Source organism: Hyla sarda, chromosome 13 (genome assembly GCF_029499605.1).
Source record: "Hyla sarda isolate aHylSar1 chromosome 13, aHylSar1.hap1, whole genome shotgun sequence".
Taxonomy (NCBI): domain Eukaryota; kingdom Metazoa; phylum Chordata; class Amphibia; order Anura; family Hylidae; genus Hyla; species Hyla sarda.
The window spans coordinates 34,380,258-34,397,180 of record NC_079201.1 but is presented as its reverse complement, the minus strand read 5'-3'; the positions used below and the strand labels follow the sequence as shown (position 1 = coordinate 34,397,180).

Genomic DNA, 16,923 nt, shown 5'->3' with positions numbered 1-16,923 from the left:
AAGCGTACATTCACAGTTACCATGGTTGCTTCTGATTTGATGCTGTGTACTATCATTTAGTTACATTGATTTACATAGAATTAAATCTGCAGAAAACATTGTACATGTGAAGGTACCCTAAAGCTGCTGCAATTTAGCTGGGGCAGGTTGGGTGCCCGGTTGTCATAGACAGTTGGGGAATCCTAAAGAGAAGACAAAAGTGTATTTTACTGCTTCTGTCGTCATTTTGTTCTGAACTCGGACAGCACTATGTAGTGAACAGAGACAGTGGTGTTGCCATTCTTTGATTGCTGGGTCATCTCCAACATGGCAGAGTTGTTGGGTCTTAGCAAACCCAGATCAGTTCTGCTAGTGATCAGTAGCACCACTCATGTGCCTGAGAGGACTTTTACCACCTCTAGGCTAACCTATTATTAAAGGAAAAAATATATTAAATCCCTAATAAAACTGAAAAGGAAGAAAGAATATCATTATAAAAAGGTGTAAAAGAGCAGTTCACTTAGTGATGAAAAGACACAAATTATTTTGGCAATCCAACACATATGAAGGTTGGACCAACTGAACCATGTACACAAAATCACAATTTACATATGATGTAAAAGCCAAGTACTTCTATTCAGCCAAGGCAACCTTTTCTCAATAGTGATGCAGTTGTGATAGCGGTAATACACAACGCCGCCTACATTGCGCTGATGCCTGTTACTGGATGTGAGCGCCGCAAAATCACATGGAGCGGATGTGCACAGCTGGGGATGTCCCTCACCAAAGCCTACCAGGCCACTCCATTCTGTAGCCAGAAGAGGAGTTGCACAAAATGGAGGAGAATGTTTGTTTTATTTTATGGCTCCTCCATTCACCTATATATTTTAAAGGGAAGCCACTAAGACCATCCGATCCTCCACTGTAATGTCTCCCTTTAATGCGCCATCTGCCATGTTTCATAAAAACTTCTTTGAGAATAACATCATGAAAATATTCTTTTTTTAAAAACAAATTAGATCCATTGTATTTTTTTTTTTTTTTGCAATCTAGTTTGGGGGCAAAGAAATTCTGGATGTTGGCATCTCCAGGGTACAAAAACAGAACTGTATTCCAAGGGTGAGTGTTTTGTCTTCATTGTTAAAACCGCAGTCATTGAGTCTGCATCACATGCATTCTTATACGAAGATTCCTGCTGGGATAAGCACTGGTTGGTTTCCATACATTTCGGTGGGATATGTGATGCACATGGTCTATCCCATCTTCCCTTAGCTGTAGTGATCTACTTGTGGGCATATTAAGTGCTGACCATTATATAAAACAATAAAAACCATTTAATTCCTTCCTGTTCTTCATTGCTGGTTAATCCTATTTTGGGGTGTCAGGAGCGGAGCCCTCATTATTTTAGCCCACACCTTCTGGTCATTGGCTTAGGGCTGATTCACATCACGTTTTCTGCCATACGGGAGCGCATACGGCAGGGGGGAGCTAAAACCTTGCACTTTCGTATGCGTTCCCATATGTAATTAATTTCAATGAGCCGGCCGGAGTTAAACGTTTGGTCGGCTCATTTTTGCGCCATATGCGCTTTTACAACCGGACCTAAAACTGGTTGACCAGTTTTAGGTCCGGGTCCGACTCATTGAAATGAATTGCATACAGGAGCGCATACGAAAGCATACGGGAGGGCAAGGTTTTAGCTCCCCCTGCCGTATGCGCTCCCGTTTGGGAGAAAACCTGATGTGAACCCAGCCTTAGTTGTGGTATCAGGCCTAGATGATGACCGACTTGATGACCGTGTTCACCTCAGACTTTTCCTTCCACAGGATGTATTGCTTGACATCAAGGAGACAGAAGTTGCAGTTAAGGACAAGGAAACCTCTGAGGTAAATGATAAGAACAGAAAATAGTCTGAATTTCTATTCTGCACTTACCGTATTTCTGTAGTGAGACATGTTGTACGGCCCTGACTCTGCCTTTGTGTTCCTGTAGGTCCTGTTTCGCTACTTGTACCCAGAGATTTCTAGTGTAGGACGACGGCTGGATAACAGGAAGGTCTTTGCCTTATGTGCTGTGTGAGTATGATGCAGACAAAACATGTAATAAAGCTGGATTGTTTCACATTTTCTAAGGAGAAAATATTAATAATGCATTTTTTGGAGCATCACCAGGTAAGCCAGTATGTCTTCCTCCTCTCCTATAGAGAGTGGCTTTGAATGGCATTCAGGAAGGAGGTCTCTATCAGAAATGCAGGGTCTCAAGAAATCCAGACTTTAGAATCTGTCATATGGTATCCGTTAAATGGATATGGGATTTTTTTTAATAATAGGATTGTGAGGTAAAAAATAACATCTACTTACACATTAGTGATGAGGCCTCCTCACCACCCCATTATTCCTGGAAAAGTAACCCATATATCTGGTCTAACCCCCAAACTGCTTCTTCTTTAGAGAGATATTTCTGAGTATTTCTCACAAAACAAAAACTCAGTGGAACTGTCACAAAGCTGTCGTCCGTGGCTACTGTATCAAGTATGGCGCTTTTCTCAAAAAACAAAAAGAAAAATTACTTGACTCTACTCTTTCAGAACTAAAAGCTGTAGAGCAACGTAACCAGCAGGCTCCGTCTGTTGAGTCTGCAGCGACAGTTTCTGCACTAAGACGTGACTTACGGTGTCTCTTGCTGTCATCTTATGAAAAATCGTATAGAAAGCTCCAAGCTCAATATTACTCGCAAAATGACAAGGCTGGCAGACTGTTAACTCGCAGAATGAAAAAACGTCAATTACAAAGCCGTATCCCCTGCCTGATACATCCAGTCACGGGTGCCAAGCTATTCACCCCGACTGACCTAGCCAATGGCTTTAAGGTCTTTTATCACTCTCTATAGAACACTCCACTCCTACACCTCCTGACCTATCCCTAACTATTTCCGCATATCTAGACTGCTTGGCCCTTCCTTCCCTCTCAGCTTCCCAATTACAGTCCTTAAATTCGGATATTTCGGTAGAAGAAATCTCACAAACCATTTGCTCTCTTCCAAAAGATAAAGCACCAGTCCCTGATGGGTTTATCAATTCCTATTTTAAATCCTTCAATAAAATCCTATCTTCCCATCTTAGAGATTTTTGCCAAGCTGCTATGAAAACTGGAAGTTTACCTAAAGAAAATTTGGAGGCCATCATAGTCACCCTTCCCAAACCCGGCAAGCCCAATAATTTCCCTCAAAATTTTCGCCACATTTTGTTACTGAATCAGGACATAAAAATTTTTGCCAAACTGATAGCCACGCGTATATCCAAGGTTCTCCCCACACTGGTCCATGTGGATCAGTCCGGTTTTGTTGCCGGGCGACAAGCGTCCAACAACACCAGACGTTTACTGAACTTCTCCCATCTGGAACACTCACGCACACCAGGACTGATAATGGCCTTGGACGCCGAGAAGGCGTTCGATCGCCTTAGGTGGTCGTATGCCTTTACAGTTTTGTCCCGTATGGGCTTCTCCGGCCCCATATATTCAGCTCTGCACTCACTATATACACAACCCTCAGTTAAAGTACTGGCCAATGGGTCCATGTCGGACTCTTTTAATATAACGAATGGCTCCCGCCAGGGTTGCCCCCTGTCCCCTCTTAGCTATATTTTGGCAATGGAACCTCTGGCCCATGCCATAAGAAACAGCCCTCTTATATCCGGGGTGCCTATAGGAGGCGGGACCCACACTATCACACTCTATGCGGACGACATCATTCTCTCCTTAATGAACCCCAACACGTCCCTTCCGGCAGTACTAAACGCTATTTCAACGTTTGGAACTATTTCTTATTATCACTTAAATAGCACTAAAACCCAAGCTCTACCCGTCAAGTTATCCCAATCTCTATTAAACACTCTGAAAAACACTTACCCATTCGATTGGCAGCCCTGCTCCTTGCAATATCTAGGGATCAAATTAGCATTCCCACATAAAAAATTATACCCAGAGAACTATATACCCCTGTTGGCCACAATCGCAGCTGACATAGCCAACCTTAACAAGTCTGAAATGGTATGGTATTCCATCCCTTATTTCTTGCAGTATACTAGTCCTATGGGGACAAAAAAAAACAAAACGATTTTGGCCTCCCACTGATAGTGACCCATTTAGCATCAGTTTGTATTTTTTACTGACTGCTAAAAGAAAAAAATAGTTATGTGAACGTAGCTTAACATGGCTGTATGCATGACGTTTTCCCATAAAGAGTCTTAGCCTCTATCCTCTAGATAGATGTGTTTCATTGGTAGGGACCCCCACTGATCACAACGTGGGTACTGTGTTCCATTTGCATTCCTGCTCCAAATGGCAATTTTTGGGTTAGACGAAGACAGCCAAACATAATAACTTGAGCCTGCAGCTAGGGAGTAAGTGTCTGTAACGGCTTCCGGAACCGCTGGAGGCTCTCAGGCTGATACCGTTCCGACAACGGGGACGGAAGATCGCGTTGTCACGCCTCCGCCCCCGTGTGGCGTCACACCCGCCCCCTCAATGCAAGTCTATGGGAGGGGGCGTGACCCTGCCCCCTCAATGCAAGTCTATGGTGACGCCCCCCTCCCATAGACTTGCATTGAGGGGACGGGTGTGACGTCACACGGGGGTGGAGTCGTGACGTCACGATCTTCCGTCCCCGTGGTCGGGATGGTATTAGCATGAGGGCCTCCAGCGGTTCCAGAAGCCGTTACAGGTGGGTGCCGCATGGTAGAATGCAGGGGTCCCCAGCGATCAGACATCTTATCCCCTATCCTTTGGATAGGGGATAAGATGTCTAGGGGCAGAGTACCCCTTTAAGGCTATGTTCACATGCGTGCAGATGTACCACAGACAGCGGAGTGCCATCAATAAATGTGCTGGGACTGACTCATAGACTGCAATGTATTTCTTTACGGAATCAAATAGGACTCTGCTACTGCAGATTCTGCAATGTTAATCTGGCCTCAGGGTCTATTCACACGTACAGTATCCTGCACATATCTGATGGTGCAGATTTGAAGCTGGTCATTTAGATTACATTGAACTCTTATTACTCTAAATAAATTGGTAAAGAATAGTTGAAAATTAGATATAGGATAATATAAATGAATCCCCAAAAAAAGGAACAGCAGTCACTAAGACTTATCACAGAATAGTACAAAATGTTATTGATCAATATGCATAAAAGAAAAGGACATAAGTAAAACTAAAGGACTGCTCCACACCAGAATGTGAATGAAAGAAACCTGCAAATCAGATCCAATGCACCACATGAAGAGGAATAGCGCTAACACACTGGAGACAGAAAACAAAACCTGCCATGTATGCTGCCTGCAACCAGACCACCTACGGATCCCAACGCATGATTAGGGTTTCGTCAGGGGGTGGAAACGTAGGTTGGGGTACGTAGGTGGTCTGGTTACAGGTATTCTTTTTTTCTATCTCCATTGTACTAAAGCTATTCTTCTTCATGTGGGGAGTTGCATCTGATTTGTTGGCTTCTTTTATTCACATTCTGGGGTCCAGCAGTCCTGTAGTGTTTGTCTTGCATCCATTTTTACTGTGACCTTTCTATATTATCTGTATTTGCATCTCATTCATTACCTGTATGTAACCATGTGATCACCACCTCTTTTTCTGTGACTGTAGTCTGTGTCTGTCCTTTTTTTTGTTTTCATGTATGCTTTTGTACTATTTTGTGATAAGTTTGTTACATTGATCTCTGTAGCATCAAATGTGCAGCTTTAAATCGTGTGTCAAATATAAGTATTTAAACTGAAAATGATCTAGTGATTGCAACACCCAATAAGGTCTTCCTCTGATTTGCCAGTATAGCGTGTATGGTGACACTGAGCACTGATCTTCATAAGGCTAAAACAATTGTGTGGCCCAATAAATGGATCACTGTCAGCTGCACAGCACCTGGGTGTTTGATTGGTCATCGGCTGATCGCTGGCCATTTTACACGAGTAGTTATGAGAAAAGACCTTTACTAGGAACACTCGTCTGTCCACACTATTCGTGTGATGATTGAATATGCAATTTCCCTCAACTCTGGCTTCTTCCGTCTGAGGGTATGTGGGGGTCCTGGCTGCCAGATCCTTGGTGATGTGATATTACTTATAACGTGGGATAACCTAACAGAGGGGTGCTCAAAAGAAATGAAAGGATATCCACTAATGTATAAACATGTGTATACGGTTTCCTTATGTTGCAGTGAAAAAGGACAAGACCGTGATATGACTTCATTCCACTGCTTTGTATTTGAGACCATTGGCCACAAGGAGTGTGAAGAGATTGTAAAGCGCATTGGTAAGTGGTTCTTAGATAGCTTTGACCATTTCCAAGTTACAATAGCTGTATCTGGTTTTGCATTAAGGGGTACTGCGGCCCCAAGACATCTTATCCCCTATCTAAAGGTTAGGGGATAAGATGTCTGATTGTGGGGGTCCCGCCACTGGGGACCCCTGCAATCTAGCATGCAGCACTCACCTGTAAGCACTACTGGAAGCGCTGTGTTATACCTCCCGACCATGACAGTGTCTGCTACCTTCCACCCGAACCCTGTGTGTATAATATGCCCCGCTTACCTAGCCCTGGTCTCCCATTCTCCTCGGCGCAGGCCCCGTGTGTGTGCTCTTGCCACCCAACCAATCACTGGTCACAACGATGTCCTTTCCCTGCCAGTGATTGGCTGAGCAGAAAGGTTCTGGAAACCGCTGCATGTTTCGGACGAAGGAAGCACAGAAAACATCCGCCACTGCTTGAAGAACATAATCTGTTGGGGGACTGGGGCTAGGTAAGCACCGCATCCCAAATAAAGAGGGATATACATGAAAAGGGAGGGGGAAGAATAGTACTACAAGCAGTGCCAGTGCAGTAAAATATTGCAGGGGGTGCAGGTATAATAGGGGAGTTCATTTTTCGCTCTCATAACTACTCGACCTAGGGGGTATCACATCCTAACTGGAGCATGCTGGTTTTTCTAGTGCCACCACAGCTAGGGAGTATAGGAAGCAATAAGGCATGCAGATTTGTAGTTCATAACTAGAGATGAGCGAACTTACAGTAAATTTGATTTGTCACAAACTTCTCTGCTCGGCAGTTGCTGACTTTAGTCTGCATAAATTAGTTCAGCTTTCAGGTGCTCCCGTGGGCTGGAAAAAGTGGATACAGTCCTAGGAGACTCTTTCCTAGGACTGTAGCCACCTTTTCCAGCCCACCAGAAAGCTGAACTAATTTATGCAGGATAAGTCAGCAACTGCTGAGCAGAAATGTTCGTGAAGACTCAGTTACTGTAAGTTCGCTCATCTCTATTCATAACCTAAGGAAGGAATGTACTGCCTGATGTAAGTAGCTGTATACAGTTTACATAAGTATACAGTGGTCCCTCAAGTTACAATATTAATTGGTTCCAGGATGACCATTGTATGTTGAGACCATAACTCTATGGAAACCTGGTAATTGGTTCTGAAGCCACCAAAATGTCATCCAAAAATAGGAAAAAGAGGATTAAAGAAAAATAAGTAGATAACTAATAGAGATAAAGCAAATCCTTACATATAAAAGTAAGAAAGATCTGCTGGGAGCTTTATATCACTGTCTATGTCAGTGTTTCCCAACCAAGGTGCCTCCAGCTGTTGCAAAACTACAACTACTATGTAACTCCCAGCATGCCCGGACAATGCTGGGAGTTGTAGCTTTGCAACAGCTGGAGGCACTCGGGTTGGGAAACAATGGTTTATTTAGAAGTCAGGAGCTTCTTCAGGGTCCTTTACAGTACAGTGTCCCAAATGGAGCCGTCCTTACCTGGTGTTGAAAGGAGCAGCTAATCCAGGCACAGGTAAGGAGTAGTACAGAACTTGAAGTTCCTCCCTGTACTGTAGGGGGCACTACAAGACAGCCAGTCAGTGCATGCACTTAATACAGGTGTTTTACCAGTAAAAAAAAATTAAAAAATTGTATGTTGAGGCATCACTGTACTTAATCTCTATGGGAGAGCTGTTCAGCTATCTCCAGCGCTGAGATGCATGGAGGGGGTGTGGTCAGCTATCACTTTGTGGCGGTTGACGTGCTCCATTCCCAGGGAGAGATGGAGTTTTGTGCAGGAGATATACCCCTGTCAAAAGGATGGGTATAACTTTTTGATCATGGGGGTGGGTGATATTTTTCTGTATAATACTGCCTCTTTCAAATTACTGTTTTTGGGGGCTTTTTTTTGTACTTTGTTCTGTAGTATTTGCCTGTTTGACATTTCTGAAATGTGATGTTACCAATGAATTAGTTTTTGAACTTCATTGTATTTACTGTAAGTGATCAATAACGCAATTATTCAGAGCTATCAAAAATGTTTAAAATTAGGTGATTTTAGTTTAAAAAAAACAATAATAATTTCAATGCTTGGATTAAGGCAGTTCCTGTATAAGTTGTTAATTTGAAAACTGTCTATATATCTGGTTGTTTGTTTTGCATCCTGTACCCAAAACCATAGCCCATCAGCTTTTGGTGCGGGTGAAAAACCGTATTGAAAATGTATTTGTTTTAATACATGAGTCAATGGGAACCATACAGGACTGTGTGTACGGTTCCATCTGGTTTTCAGTTTTCCCCCTTTGAATTTCAAATCAAGTGATTTTATTCATAAGAGTGAAAAGTAAAACTGAATGCAGCTCAGTACATTTACATTCAGTGTCCTAGAAGGGGGACTCTGGATAGAAGTTATTTTGTCCCCTCATGGGCAGACCAATGCTACTATAATGTAATTTGCTGCATGGGGCAGTTTCCCTGTTTAAATAGGTTGTGACAAGCATAAGTGGAAAAAAAAAGAGCTGGATCTCCATATGAATTCTAAATCCCCTTCTCTTGTTCTTGCATATGTATTGGATTTCTAAGCTCAATGTAGACTGACTAGTTATGAACTTGGCACCAAACTATTCTCTCCTTTTGCAGCAACAGGCTTCAAGCATACAGAATGGTTTGTGTAACACTGAAGTGACAGATCTGCAGAACGCTCTCCCTTAATATATCACCAACAATTTTGTACATAGTCAATAAGGTTGAAAAGAGACCGGAGTCCATCAAGTTCAAACTTTGTACTTAAGAAATCTAATAAAGTATTTTTTGTACATGTTGCAAGTCTAGTAAAGAAAACGCAGACACATCAGATTGAGTGATAAAACATTTAAATTTAAAATACTGACACTACAATATATAAAATAGCTCTCATAAATGCACATTGTGTCTGTAGCTGCCTTAACATATCAGTCTGCACTGTACAAAGCACCAAGTCACCTCAAGTTGGGCGAGCTGCAGTGACCACCCAATTCAGAGTTACAATGAGTGGTAAAGGGAAACAAACTGACAGGTTAACAGTCTCACTGCGACTCTAGGCAGGAACACTTAGGGGGTTGTTCACACTGAGTTTTTAAATACACTCTGGGGACTTTAGGTACAGAATTCTGGTTGACTAAAATGCTTTTTAACTTTGACACATCTATATTAACAATGTACCAAAGAGGATCTACACATCCTATTTACTTCAGGGGGTAAGTGAACAGCAACACACGTTTCCAATAAAGTGGGTTGGGGATTTCAATGCATAATAGAATGCCTTAAAATACTCAGTGTGCACAAAGACCTTACAGAACTGACCCTATATACTAGTCTCATACACAACATACAAGTCTTCATGCCCACGTTATCATGAAGACATCTTAGCATCAGATCACACAGGCTGGAGAGTCCCTTACTGACAGGCTATTGCATTGGCTGCAGAGCACAGTGGAACAGGGCCACGGTCATGCAAAAGCATAAGCACCCACTGCCCAATGTCAGTCTTTATCTGGGACTGGAACACCAATGGACAACTAAAATCAGCATTCACCCTGAGTGGCAGATGGAATGGTTGGTAAATTACAAAAAGGAGACAAGTCATACAAAATAAAAACACAAGTTAAAACCAAAGTATTATACACAAGCTCTATAAAAACTCCACAAGTGCCACTATGCCCGCTCTCCTCGTATCCTGCGAGCAAGCTGGATGTCCTTGGGCATGATTGTCACTCTTTTTGCATGAATGGCACAGAGGTTAGTGTCTTCAAACAGGCCAACAAGGTATGCTTCACTGGCCTCCTGCAAGACAAGTGGTAGAGTTATTAGTCGTGGTTACACACTTACAGTAGACAGCTTGGAATTCTATATAATGTATTTACTTGCAACTTCACTTTTCTTCAAGCTGTAGCACTTGAGGACCAAAGGTTACCAAGAGGATATCCATGAATAGAAAGACTCGTTATTTGTGGTATAACAACTAGTCTTCACTCACTTAGGCCCCTTTCACACTATACATTCATCAGTTTTAAAGATCCATTATAGTGTTCCGTTATGAAAACCCTGAAAATCCGCCGTTACAAGATCCCATTATAGTGTATGGGATTCTTACACTATCCCGTTAACAGATTTTGTGACAGGAAAAATGGAAGTGCATGCACTACTTCTCCAGTTAAACATAACAGGCTATGACAAGTCAAAACAGATGATGTAAAAATCCCATAGACTATAATGGGATTTTATAACGGAAGTTTCAGGGCTTTCATAATAGATCTTTAAACAGCAATATCAACCAGATGAAGGTTTATATTTTTAAGGAAGGCAGCTGTTTTCTAAACCAAGTTGTAATAACACAGGGAGGAGATGAAAACCTGTCCAAAGGAAAAGTTGCTATGTTGCCTGTAGCAACAAATCAGATCGCTTCTTTCATTTTTAAAAGGCCTCTGCAAAATGAAAGAAGCGATCCAATTGGTTGCTATGGGCAACTCCGCAACTTTTCCTCTGGACAGGTCTTGATAAATCTCCCCCAGTGCTGTTTCTATCCATGGATATTCCCTTTTAAGAGGCTCTAGAGGGCAGAGTAATGTGCTTAACCATTGATAGACTAGGATTTGTTGGTAACATTAACATAAGGGCACTGTGGATCTCCAAGCACACTATAGAACTCTGCCCAAGAGGAGTACCATCCATCTGGTCCTGTGAAGTCTTTTCATACCAGCAACAAATTCCAGCATTAAGGTACCTGCAATGCACCAATAGCAGCACTCTGGAAACGGAGGTCAGTCTTGAAGTCCTGGGCAATCTCTCTCACCAACCTCTGGAAGGGCAGTTTACGGATCAGGAGCTCAGTTGACTTCTGGTAACGGCGGATTTCACGAAGTGCAACAGTGCCAGGCCTAGAGGACAGCCAGAAGATAAAGATTAAACCTCTAACAATATATAGTTCCCTAAAACTTCATGACCTATATAGAGTCCCAATCAGGAATCTAGTGCATTTTTTCATATAGACAAATCATTACCATGTAACTTTACACTTTTACCCCATTTGGCTTTACTAGCAACCACCTCATGACTCATCTGCCTGTACCTAGAAAAGACCAAACCCAATATAAAGGAAACCCTAGTAAAAGTTGAATTCCCCAATCCTCTCAAACTATGCAGTAAGCCAGTCAGGAACACCCTAAAGCCAAGGCTCACCATCTGACTGCAGGCTTCTAACTCACCACCTACTTTGGGGTCAGGTCAGTGTTTCCAAACCAAGGTGGCAAGACTAGAACTGCCAAGCATGCGCCAACAGCCCTTCTGCTGCTAGGATTAGTATTTTTGCAATAGCTAGCATCAGTGGTTGGAAAATAACTGATTTTAGGGGCCGCTGCTGGGACCCCCCCAATCAAAGCCACTTTCCCCTGCTGGAGTGAAGTAGTGCACATGCTTGACTGTCACTATTTAAAGACACTACGGGGAGATTTATCAAAGCCTGGCGAAAGTAAAAGTTGCCCATAGCAACCAATCAGAACTCATTTTGCAGAAGCTTTGTTAAAAAAAAAAAACGCATCAAGTTGATTGGTTGCTATGGGTAACTTTTCCTTCCAACAGGTTTTGATAAATCACCCCCTGTAAGACTGCTAAGCACTGTACTCCGGTACCTTTATGAGCCAAATAGCAAGTGAACACTAAATTTGTGTTTTCTGGGACCACAGCAGACAGACCCCTCAACAAACCCGATCTGTACTAAATGGCTACTTCCAGAACTTTTCACACACACACACACGATAACCTAAGCCCCCTGAGGAAGGAACGAAACAGTGGCTGTAGGGGGGGTTCGGTGGCATACAGACATCCAAACATTATGGGTGAGTGCGCATGACTTAATACAACACCAGTGCAGTGTGTGCGCGTGCGCATTATATGCACACACTGCAGCTTAGACTTCGGGGCAAGTTACTATTAGATGGGAGGTTGTTTCCCCCCAGAGATATATTCAGCACAAGGTCTATAATAAATATTTCTTCCATCTATGTGCAATATCACAATACTAGCACTTGCATTTACATATGTTCTGTACCCCGCTAAGTTATTGGTGTGTCTTTGAGAGTTATACTTCATGTTTTTAGCTTTTCTATGATGTATAATAAAATTTGGCAATTTTTTGGAGATTGTTGTAGCTCTTTTGTATCAGGACAAAAACAAGACACCAACCTGTAGCGATGGGGCTTCTTCACACCTCCTGTAGAGGGCGCACTTTTCCTGGCAGCCTTTGTGGCCAGTTGTTTTCGGGGAGCCTTTCCACCAGTGGACTTACGAGCGGTCTGTTTTGTACGAGCCATCTCTTACCCTGATGACAAAACAAGTTGCATTGTTACTTAATGCACAAACATTAAACAATATAGGTCAGTGTTTAGCCAAATTTACTCCAGCTGTTGCTAAACTACAACTCCCAGCATGCCTGGACAGCCGAAGGCTGTCCAGGCATGCTGGGAGTTGTAGTTTTGTAACAGCTGGAAACACTATTTAGTAAACGCTGCTATAAGTACAGCCAAATTGCATCAGTTTGGGAAAGCAAGAGTAATTATATAGGAGATTACAGCAAAACCTGTGCAGACTAGTTGCTAATAGTAACCACTCTAAAATCCGTGAAGATTAGAATACAAGGCAGTGAAGGGTTAAGCTGGTGGCCCCTCCCACTCCGCACAGCATACGTAGCAGGCTTTCCGAAGATCGTTACCCAGCGCGAGACGTCACAACAGAAAAGGCGGCAAGTCATTCAAACTTAATCACGTGCTGACGGACAGCCAATGAGAGGCCGAGCCCAGCCCGTGAACCGGATAACATCACAACGGGAAGCCCCGACCTTCAGTCAGCCTCATGTTCCACGTAAAATCGCTATTCTACACCAGAAATCACTGACAGCAACAGAAGGGTTAACCCTACGACTAAAAGGAAAGCCCGGGAGCCCGACCACCCACGGACAACACACAATAGGGTCAGCCGTGAAGTACAGAACTATCACCGTCCACACGGCGCCTACAACACATCACCCCATATCATTTTCTAGACATTAATAATGAATTACAAACCCCAGAACCCCCACACACACTTACTTGAACAAGCGAGCCTTGGCTTCCCAACTGTGTCTACTCTCCTCGAGACAGAAGTCGTCTATGCGTAAGACGGAACAATACGCGCTTTATATACCAGGCCGAGCTCTTGCGTCTTACGTCACAAGTTCGCGGCGTATCGTCACGACAGCTTGAATGCAAAATCCTTTTACGATTGGCTGTTATAATCGCTGGGAACTGACGTCAGCCTCCAAAGCTCCGCCCTAAAGCGGTTGCGCGCTGATTGGTTACAATAGCAGCTTGTGATTGGTCCTTAACGAGAGGCTCTTATTGGCTAGCTAGAAAGAGCAATGAGCCAATCAGAATTGAGGCTTTTCTCAGTCCGCTGATTGGCTGAATCGAGTACGTTTCTATCCTGCTCTTGTCTCGAAGCTCTAGCTTGGTGGCGATGGGGCAGTGAGTGGGGCCGTGTGTAATGTGTAATGGTTCAAAGCATAGAAAATAAAGTCCCACTTGACCCCCACAAATCTCTCAAGAAAGAAGGGGGAAACCGCACTGGCAGCTGCATGGCATTAGGCTGGGTTCACATCTGCATTGGAGTCTATGTGAACGACCTCTGCTCACATAAGAGTGCGTTCACACCGCGCTTTTGTCTCCGTTTTACAGTTTCCGTTACAATAACTTTAATGTTGCTGTATGCGAAAACATGGTTGACTATTTTGTATGCCAAAAAAAATACATAATGATCTATTTTTACTTATATTGTAAGGGTACGCTTAGACGAGCGGATTTACAGCGTATTTTACGCCGCTGAAGGACCTCTGTATTCTGCCTTTACATGTGCCTGGTGAGAGCGGCAATACGCCGCTACGTTCAGACACACTGAAGCGATCTGCGAGTCTCTGCGCAAGTGCGGTGTACTTGCATGCATTGCAGCCTCTCCCCCTGTTCTGAGTTAGGCCGAGAGCTGTCGCCATGTGCGAGCATACTGTGCATGCGCGCGGCGACTTTCACATCGCAGTGTGTCTGCTCATAGCGGCGTATAGCCGCTCCGAGCAGGCACATGTAAAGGCAGCTTACAGAGCAGCTTTCAGCGGTGGATCCGCAGCGAAATTCGCACGAAAATCCGCTCGTCTGAACGTATCCGCTCGTCTGAACTTATTTTGTGCCCCCATTAGTCGTCATCCTGCTGTAAAGGGAATGCTGATGTATACCGTTAACAAACGCAGCCGACTCTATTGCTTTCTACGGCCCTATGGAGTCACCTAGTCACTATTTTCAGTAGACTTAAAAATGCAAACCAATGTGCTTCAAAATGGCGAATAAGTCCTCAATGAAATGACTAGTCCAAGTCCCCCTCATAAGGCCAGAATATCGGGGGAACCCAAGCTTCCTGTATGAACAGCAAAGACAGAGATAAGGGATTCGCTGTGAAACGGGAATTTATAGAATTTAAGTAATGTATAATAGGAAAAAAAACAGCGCTGTGAATTAGTCTTTGTTCAAACCTAACAAATAACCATAAAATCATAAAAAGTAAGGCCAAAAAAAAGACATACCTCCATCCCTGCTATAACTAGCAAACAAAGGGGTCTCACTGAGACCCTGACAGATCTAAATTTTTGACATGTCTGTGCGACATTTGTAACATTTATTTAGTAAAGCTTTAAAGTTAATAGGCAGATGGATCCAAACATAGGCCGCACTATTTATCCACAAAAAAAAAGAAAAGAAAACTAATCGGATCCACAGAGATATTAAATAACCATACCCAGCGACCCCCAGCTGACTTCAGTAGCTGGGCATCACTAATAACCGGCATGCAGCGATAGAAGGGTTAAAAAAAAAATGGCTAAAAATCTATTAAAAGTTTTGAATTTTAGTTTGATCATAGAATGTACAGCGTGAAAAAGAAACCCCTTAAGTTCTATTAAAGATCTCAATCCTTTCAGTACTTTTTAGCAGCTGTATGCTACAGAGGAAATTCATTTCTTTTTTAATTTCTTTTCTGTCTGATCACAGTGCTCTCTGCTGACACCTCTGTCTGTCAGGAACTGTCCAGAGCAGGAGAAAATCCCCATAGCAAACATATGCTGCTCTGGACAGTTCCTGACACAGACAGAGGTGTCAGCAGAGAGCACTGTGGTCAGACAGAAAAGAAATTCAAAAAGAAAAGAATTTCCTCTGTAGCATACAGCAGCTGATAAGTACTGAAAGGATTGAGATTTTTAATAGAAATAATTTACAAATCTGTTTAACTTTCTGGCACCAGTCGATTAAAAATAGAAAATAAAGTTTATTAACCCCTTTAAAGTGACAGTTGTGGAACACAGTGTAATGCATAGTACGTGTTGTAATAATGTTGTGTTCTCATAGGTTTCTGTACAAAACATAAAAATAATTGCTGACCCCTATCGAATCCTGTAAATGTATATATGTATGTATGTGTTTGTTACTGTTTCTACTGTTTTCGTATGATAATAGTGTGAAGTGTTGGTGAATATATAATGTTTTCTTTTGTGAGTGTTATAATAGGGTCTGTAACATAACAATGGGGTCAGGGTGGAGTGGGTTGCACACTGGTATTGTCACTTGACTGCTTTTTCATATTGAAATGCATAAGGCTGGGTTCACATCACGTTTTTGCCCATACTGTTTTCAATCAGCTTTTCTAAAGAAAAATGGATGGACCTGTATGGGAAAAAGTAAACCGTATGCGTTTTTAAACCATATACTGTTTTTAAAAGTGCATACGGTTCCGTCCGTTTTTTATTTAAACATACTTTTTTTTGAAAATGTTGCCCATTTTTAATGGGAGGGGTGTTGGGTGGGGACTTTAAGATGCAACTGCACATGTGCAAAGTAAAAACCGAATACGGTTTCCCATATGGAACCGTATGCATGTGCGATTCCCATTGACGTCCATGTTAAAAAAAAACGTATGCGGTTGCAGTACGGCTTTTAACCCCTTAAGGACCAAGCCCATTTTCACCTTAAGGACCAGGCCAATTTTATTTTTGCGTTTTCGTTTTTTCCTCATCGCCTTCTAAAATCCATAACTCCTTTATATTTCCATCTACAGACCCATATAAGGGCTTGTTTTTTTGCGTGACCAATTGTACTTTGTAATGAAACCTCTAATTTTACCATAAAATGTACGGCGAACCCAAAAACTATTTTTTTAGGGAGGAAATTTAAATGAAAACCACAATTTTGCACATATAAAAAGTGACATCCTGCCATGCACTGCCTACCTACCTACCACCTCCAATCCCAACGTACGTTTCGCTTGTGCTTAGTCAGGGGGCGTGTCTAAAAACCCCAAACAGGTGGGTATATATATATTGCTTTGACCTATCATGTACAGCCAACAGATGACTGGGCATGGCATTTATTAGCTTTTATTGGACATATACCGTGAATGCTTGCATCTGAGTGGACAATTCATATGACACTTATCTGTTGGCTGTACGGGTCTGCGGAGGGACGTCCCATGCGCGACGTCCCTCATAAGACTTGGGCCGGCCATCCAGAGACGAAAAGGAGGG

General features: G+C 42.8%; 3 protein-coding genes across 8 annotated transcripts in view; 2 read left to right on the top strand and 1 right to left on the bottom strand.

The window, feature by feature from the left end:
* LOC130297766 (uncharacterized) overlaps positions 1 to 9,075 on the top strand; it is a 50,788-nt gene extending 41,713 nt beyond the window's left edge. For all 4 annotated transcript variants that reach the window (XM_056550634.1, XM_056550635.1, XM_056550637.1 and 1 more), the window contains 5 exons: positions 1,033 to 1,098; positions 1,806 to 1,865; positions 1,972 to 2,054; positions 6,205 to 6,299; positions 8,937 to 9,075. In XM_056550634.1, the coding sequence (XP_056406609.1) occupies positions 1,033 to 1,098; positions 1,806 to 1,865; positions 1,972 to 2,054; positions 6,205 to 6,299; positions 8,937 to 8,971 (339 nt within the window). In that variant the 3' untranslated portion in view covers positions 8,972 to 9,075. The remainder of the gene's footprint in view (positions 1 to 1,032; positions 1,099 to 1,805; positions 1,866 to 1,971; positions 2,055 to 6,204; positions 6,300 to 8,936) is intronic.
* A 77-nt stretch (positions 9,076 to 9,152) lies between these two features.
* Positions 9,153 to 13,592, bottom strand: LOC130297767 (histone H3.3A). Of its 3 annotated transcripts, none has more exons than XM_056550638.1 (4): positions 13,418 to 13,592; positions 12,516 to 12,651; positions 11,059 to 11,212; positions 9,153 to 10,118 (listed from the first exon to the last, which is right to left on the bottom strand). In XM_056550638.1, exons 2-4 carry the CDS (start codon positions 12,641 to 12,643, stop codon positions 9,990 to 9,992), a joined length of 411 nt encoding a protein of 136 aa, XP_056406613.1. In that variant the 5' UTR covers positions 12,644 to 12,651; positions 13,418 to 13,592; the 3' UTR covers positions 9,153 to 9,989. The 3 variants fall into 3 exon arrangements, with proteins under 3 accessions (XP_056406613.1, XP_056406614.1, XP_056406615.1); XM_056550639.1 differs by lacking the exon at positions 13,418 to 13,592 and adding an exon at positions 12,910 to 13,048; XM_056550640.1 differs by lacking the exon at positions 13,418 to 13,592 and adding an exon at positions 12,902 to 12,925.
* The window catches only part of UNK (unk zinc finger), a 110,599-nt gene continuing 106,783 nt past the window's right edge, over positions 13,108 to 16,923 (top strand). Inside the window, exon 1 of the mRNA XM_056550629.1 lies at positions 13,108 to 13,299. Within this exon, the coding sequence (XP_056406604.1) occupies positions 13,112 to 13,299 (188 nt within the window). The 5' untranslated portion in view covers positions 13,108 to 13,111. The remainder of the gene's footprint in view (positions 13,300 to 16,923) is intronic.

What these genes read in the sequence shown, in the direction of transcription:
- LOC130297767 (XM_056550638.1), bottom strand. Translation starts at nt 12,643, where the DNA reads ATGGCTCGTACAAAACAGACCGCTCGTAAGTCCACTGGTGGAAAGGCT. An exon ending in AAGAAGCCCCATCGCTACAG is followed by an intron (nt 11,213 to 12,515) that starts GTTGGTGTCTTG and finishes GCTGTCCTCTAG; the next exon opens with GCCTGGCACTGTTGCACTTC. An exon ending in CTGCTATTGGTGCATTGCAG is followed by an intron (nt 10,119 to 11,058) that starts GTACCTTAATGC and finishes CTTGTCTTGCAG; the next exon opens with GAGGCCAGTGAAGCATACCT.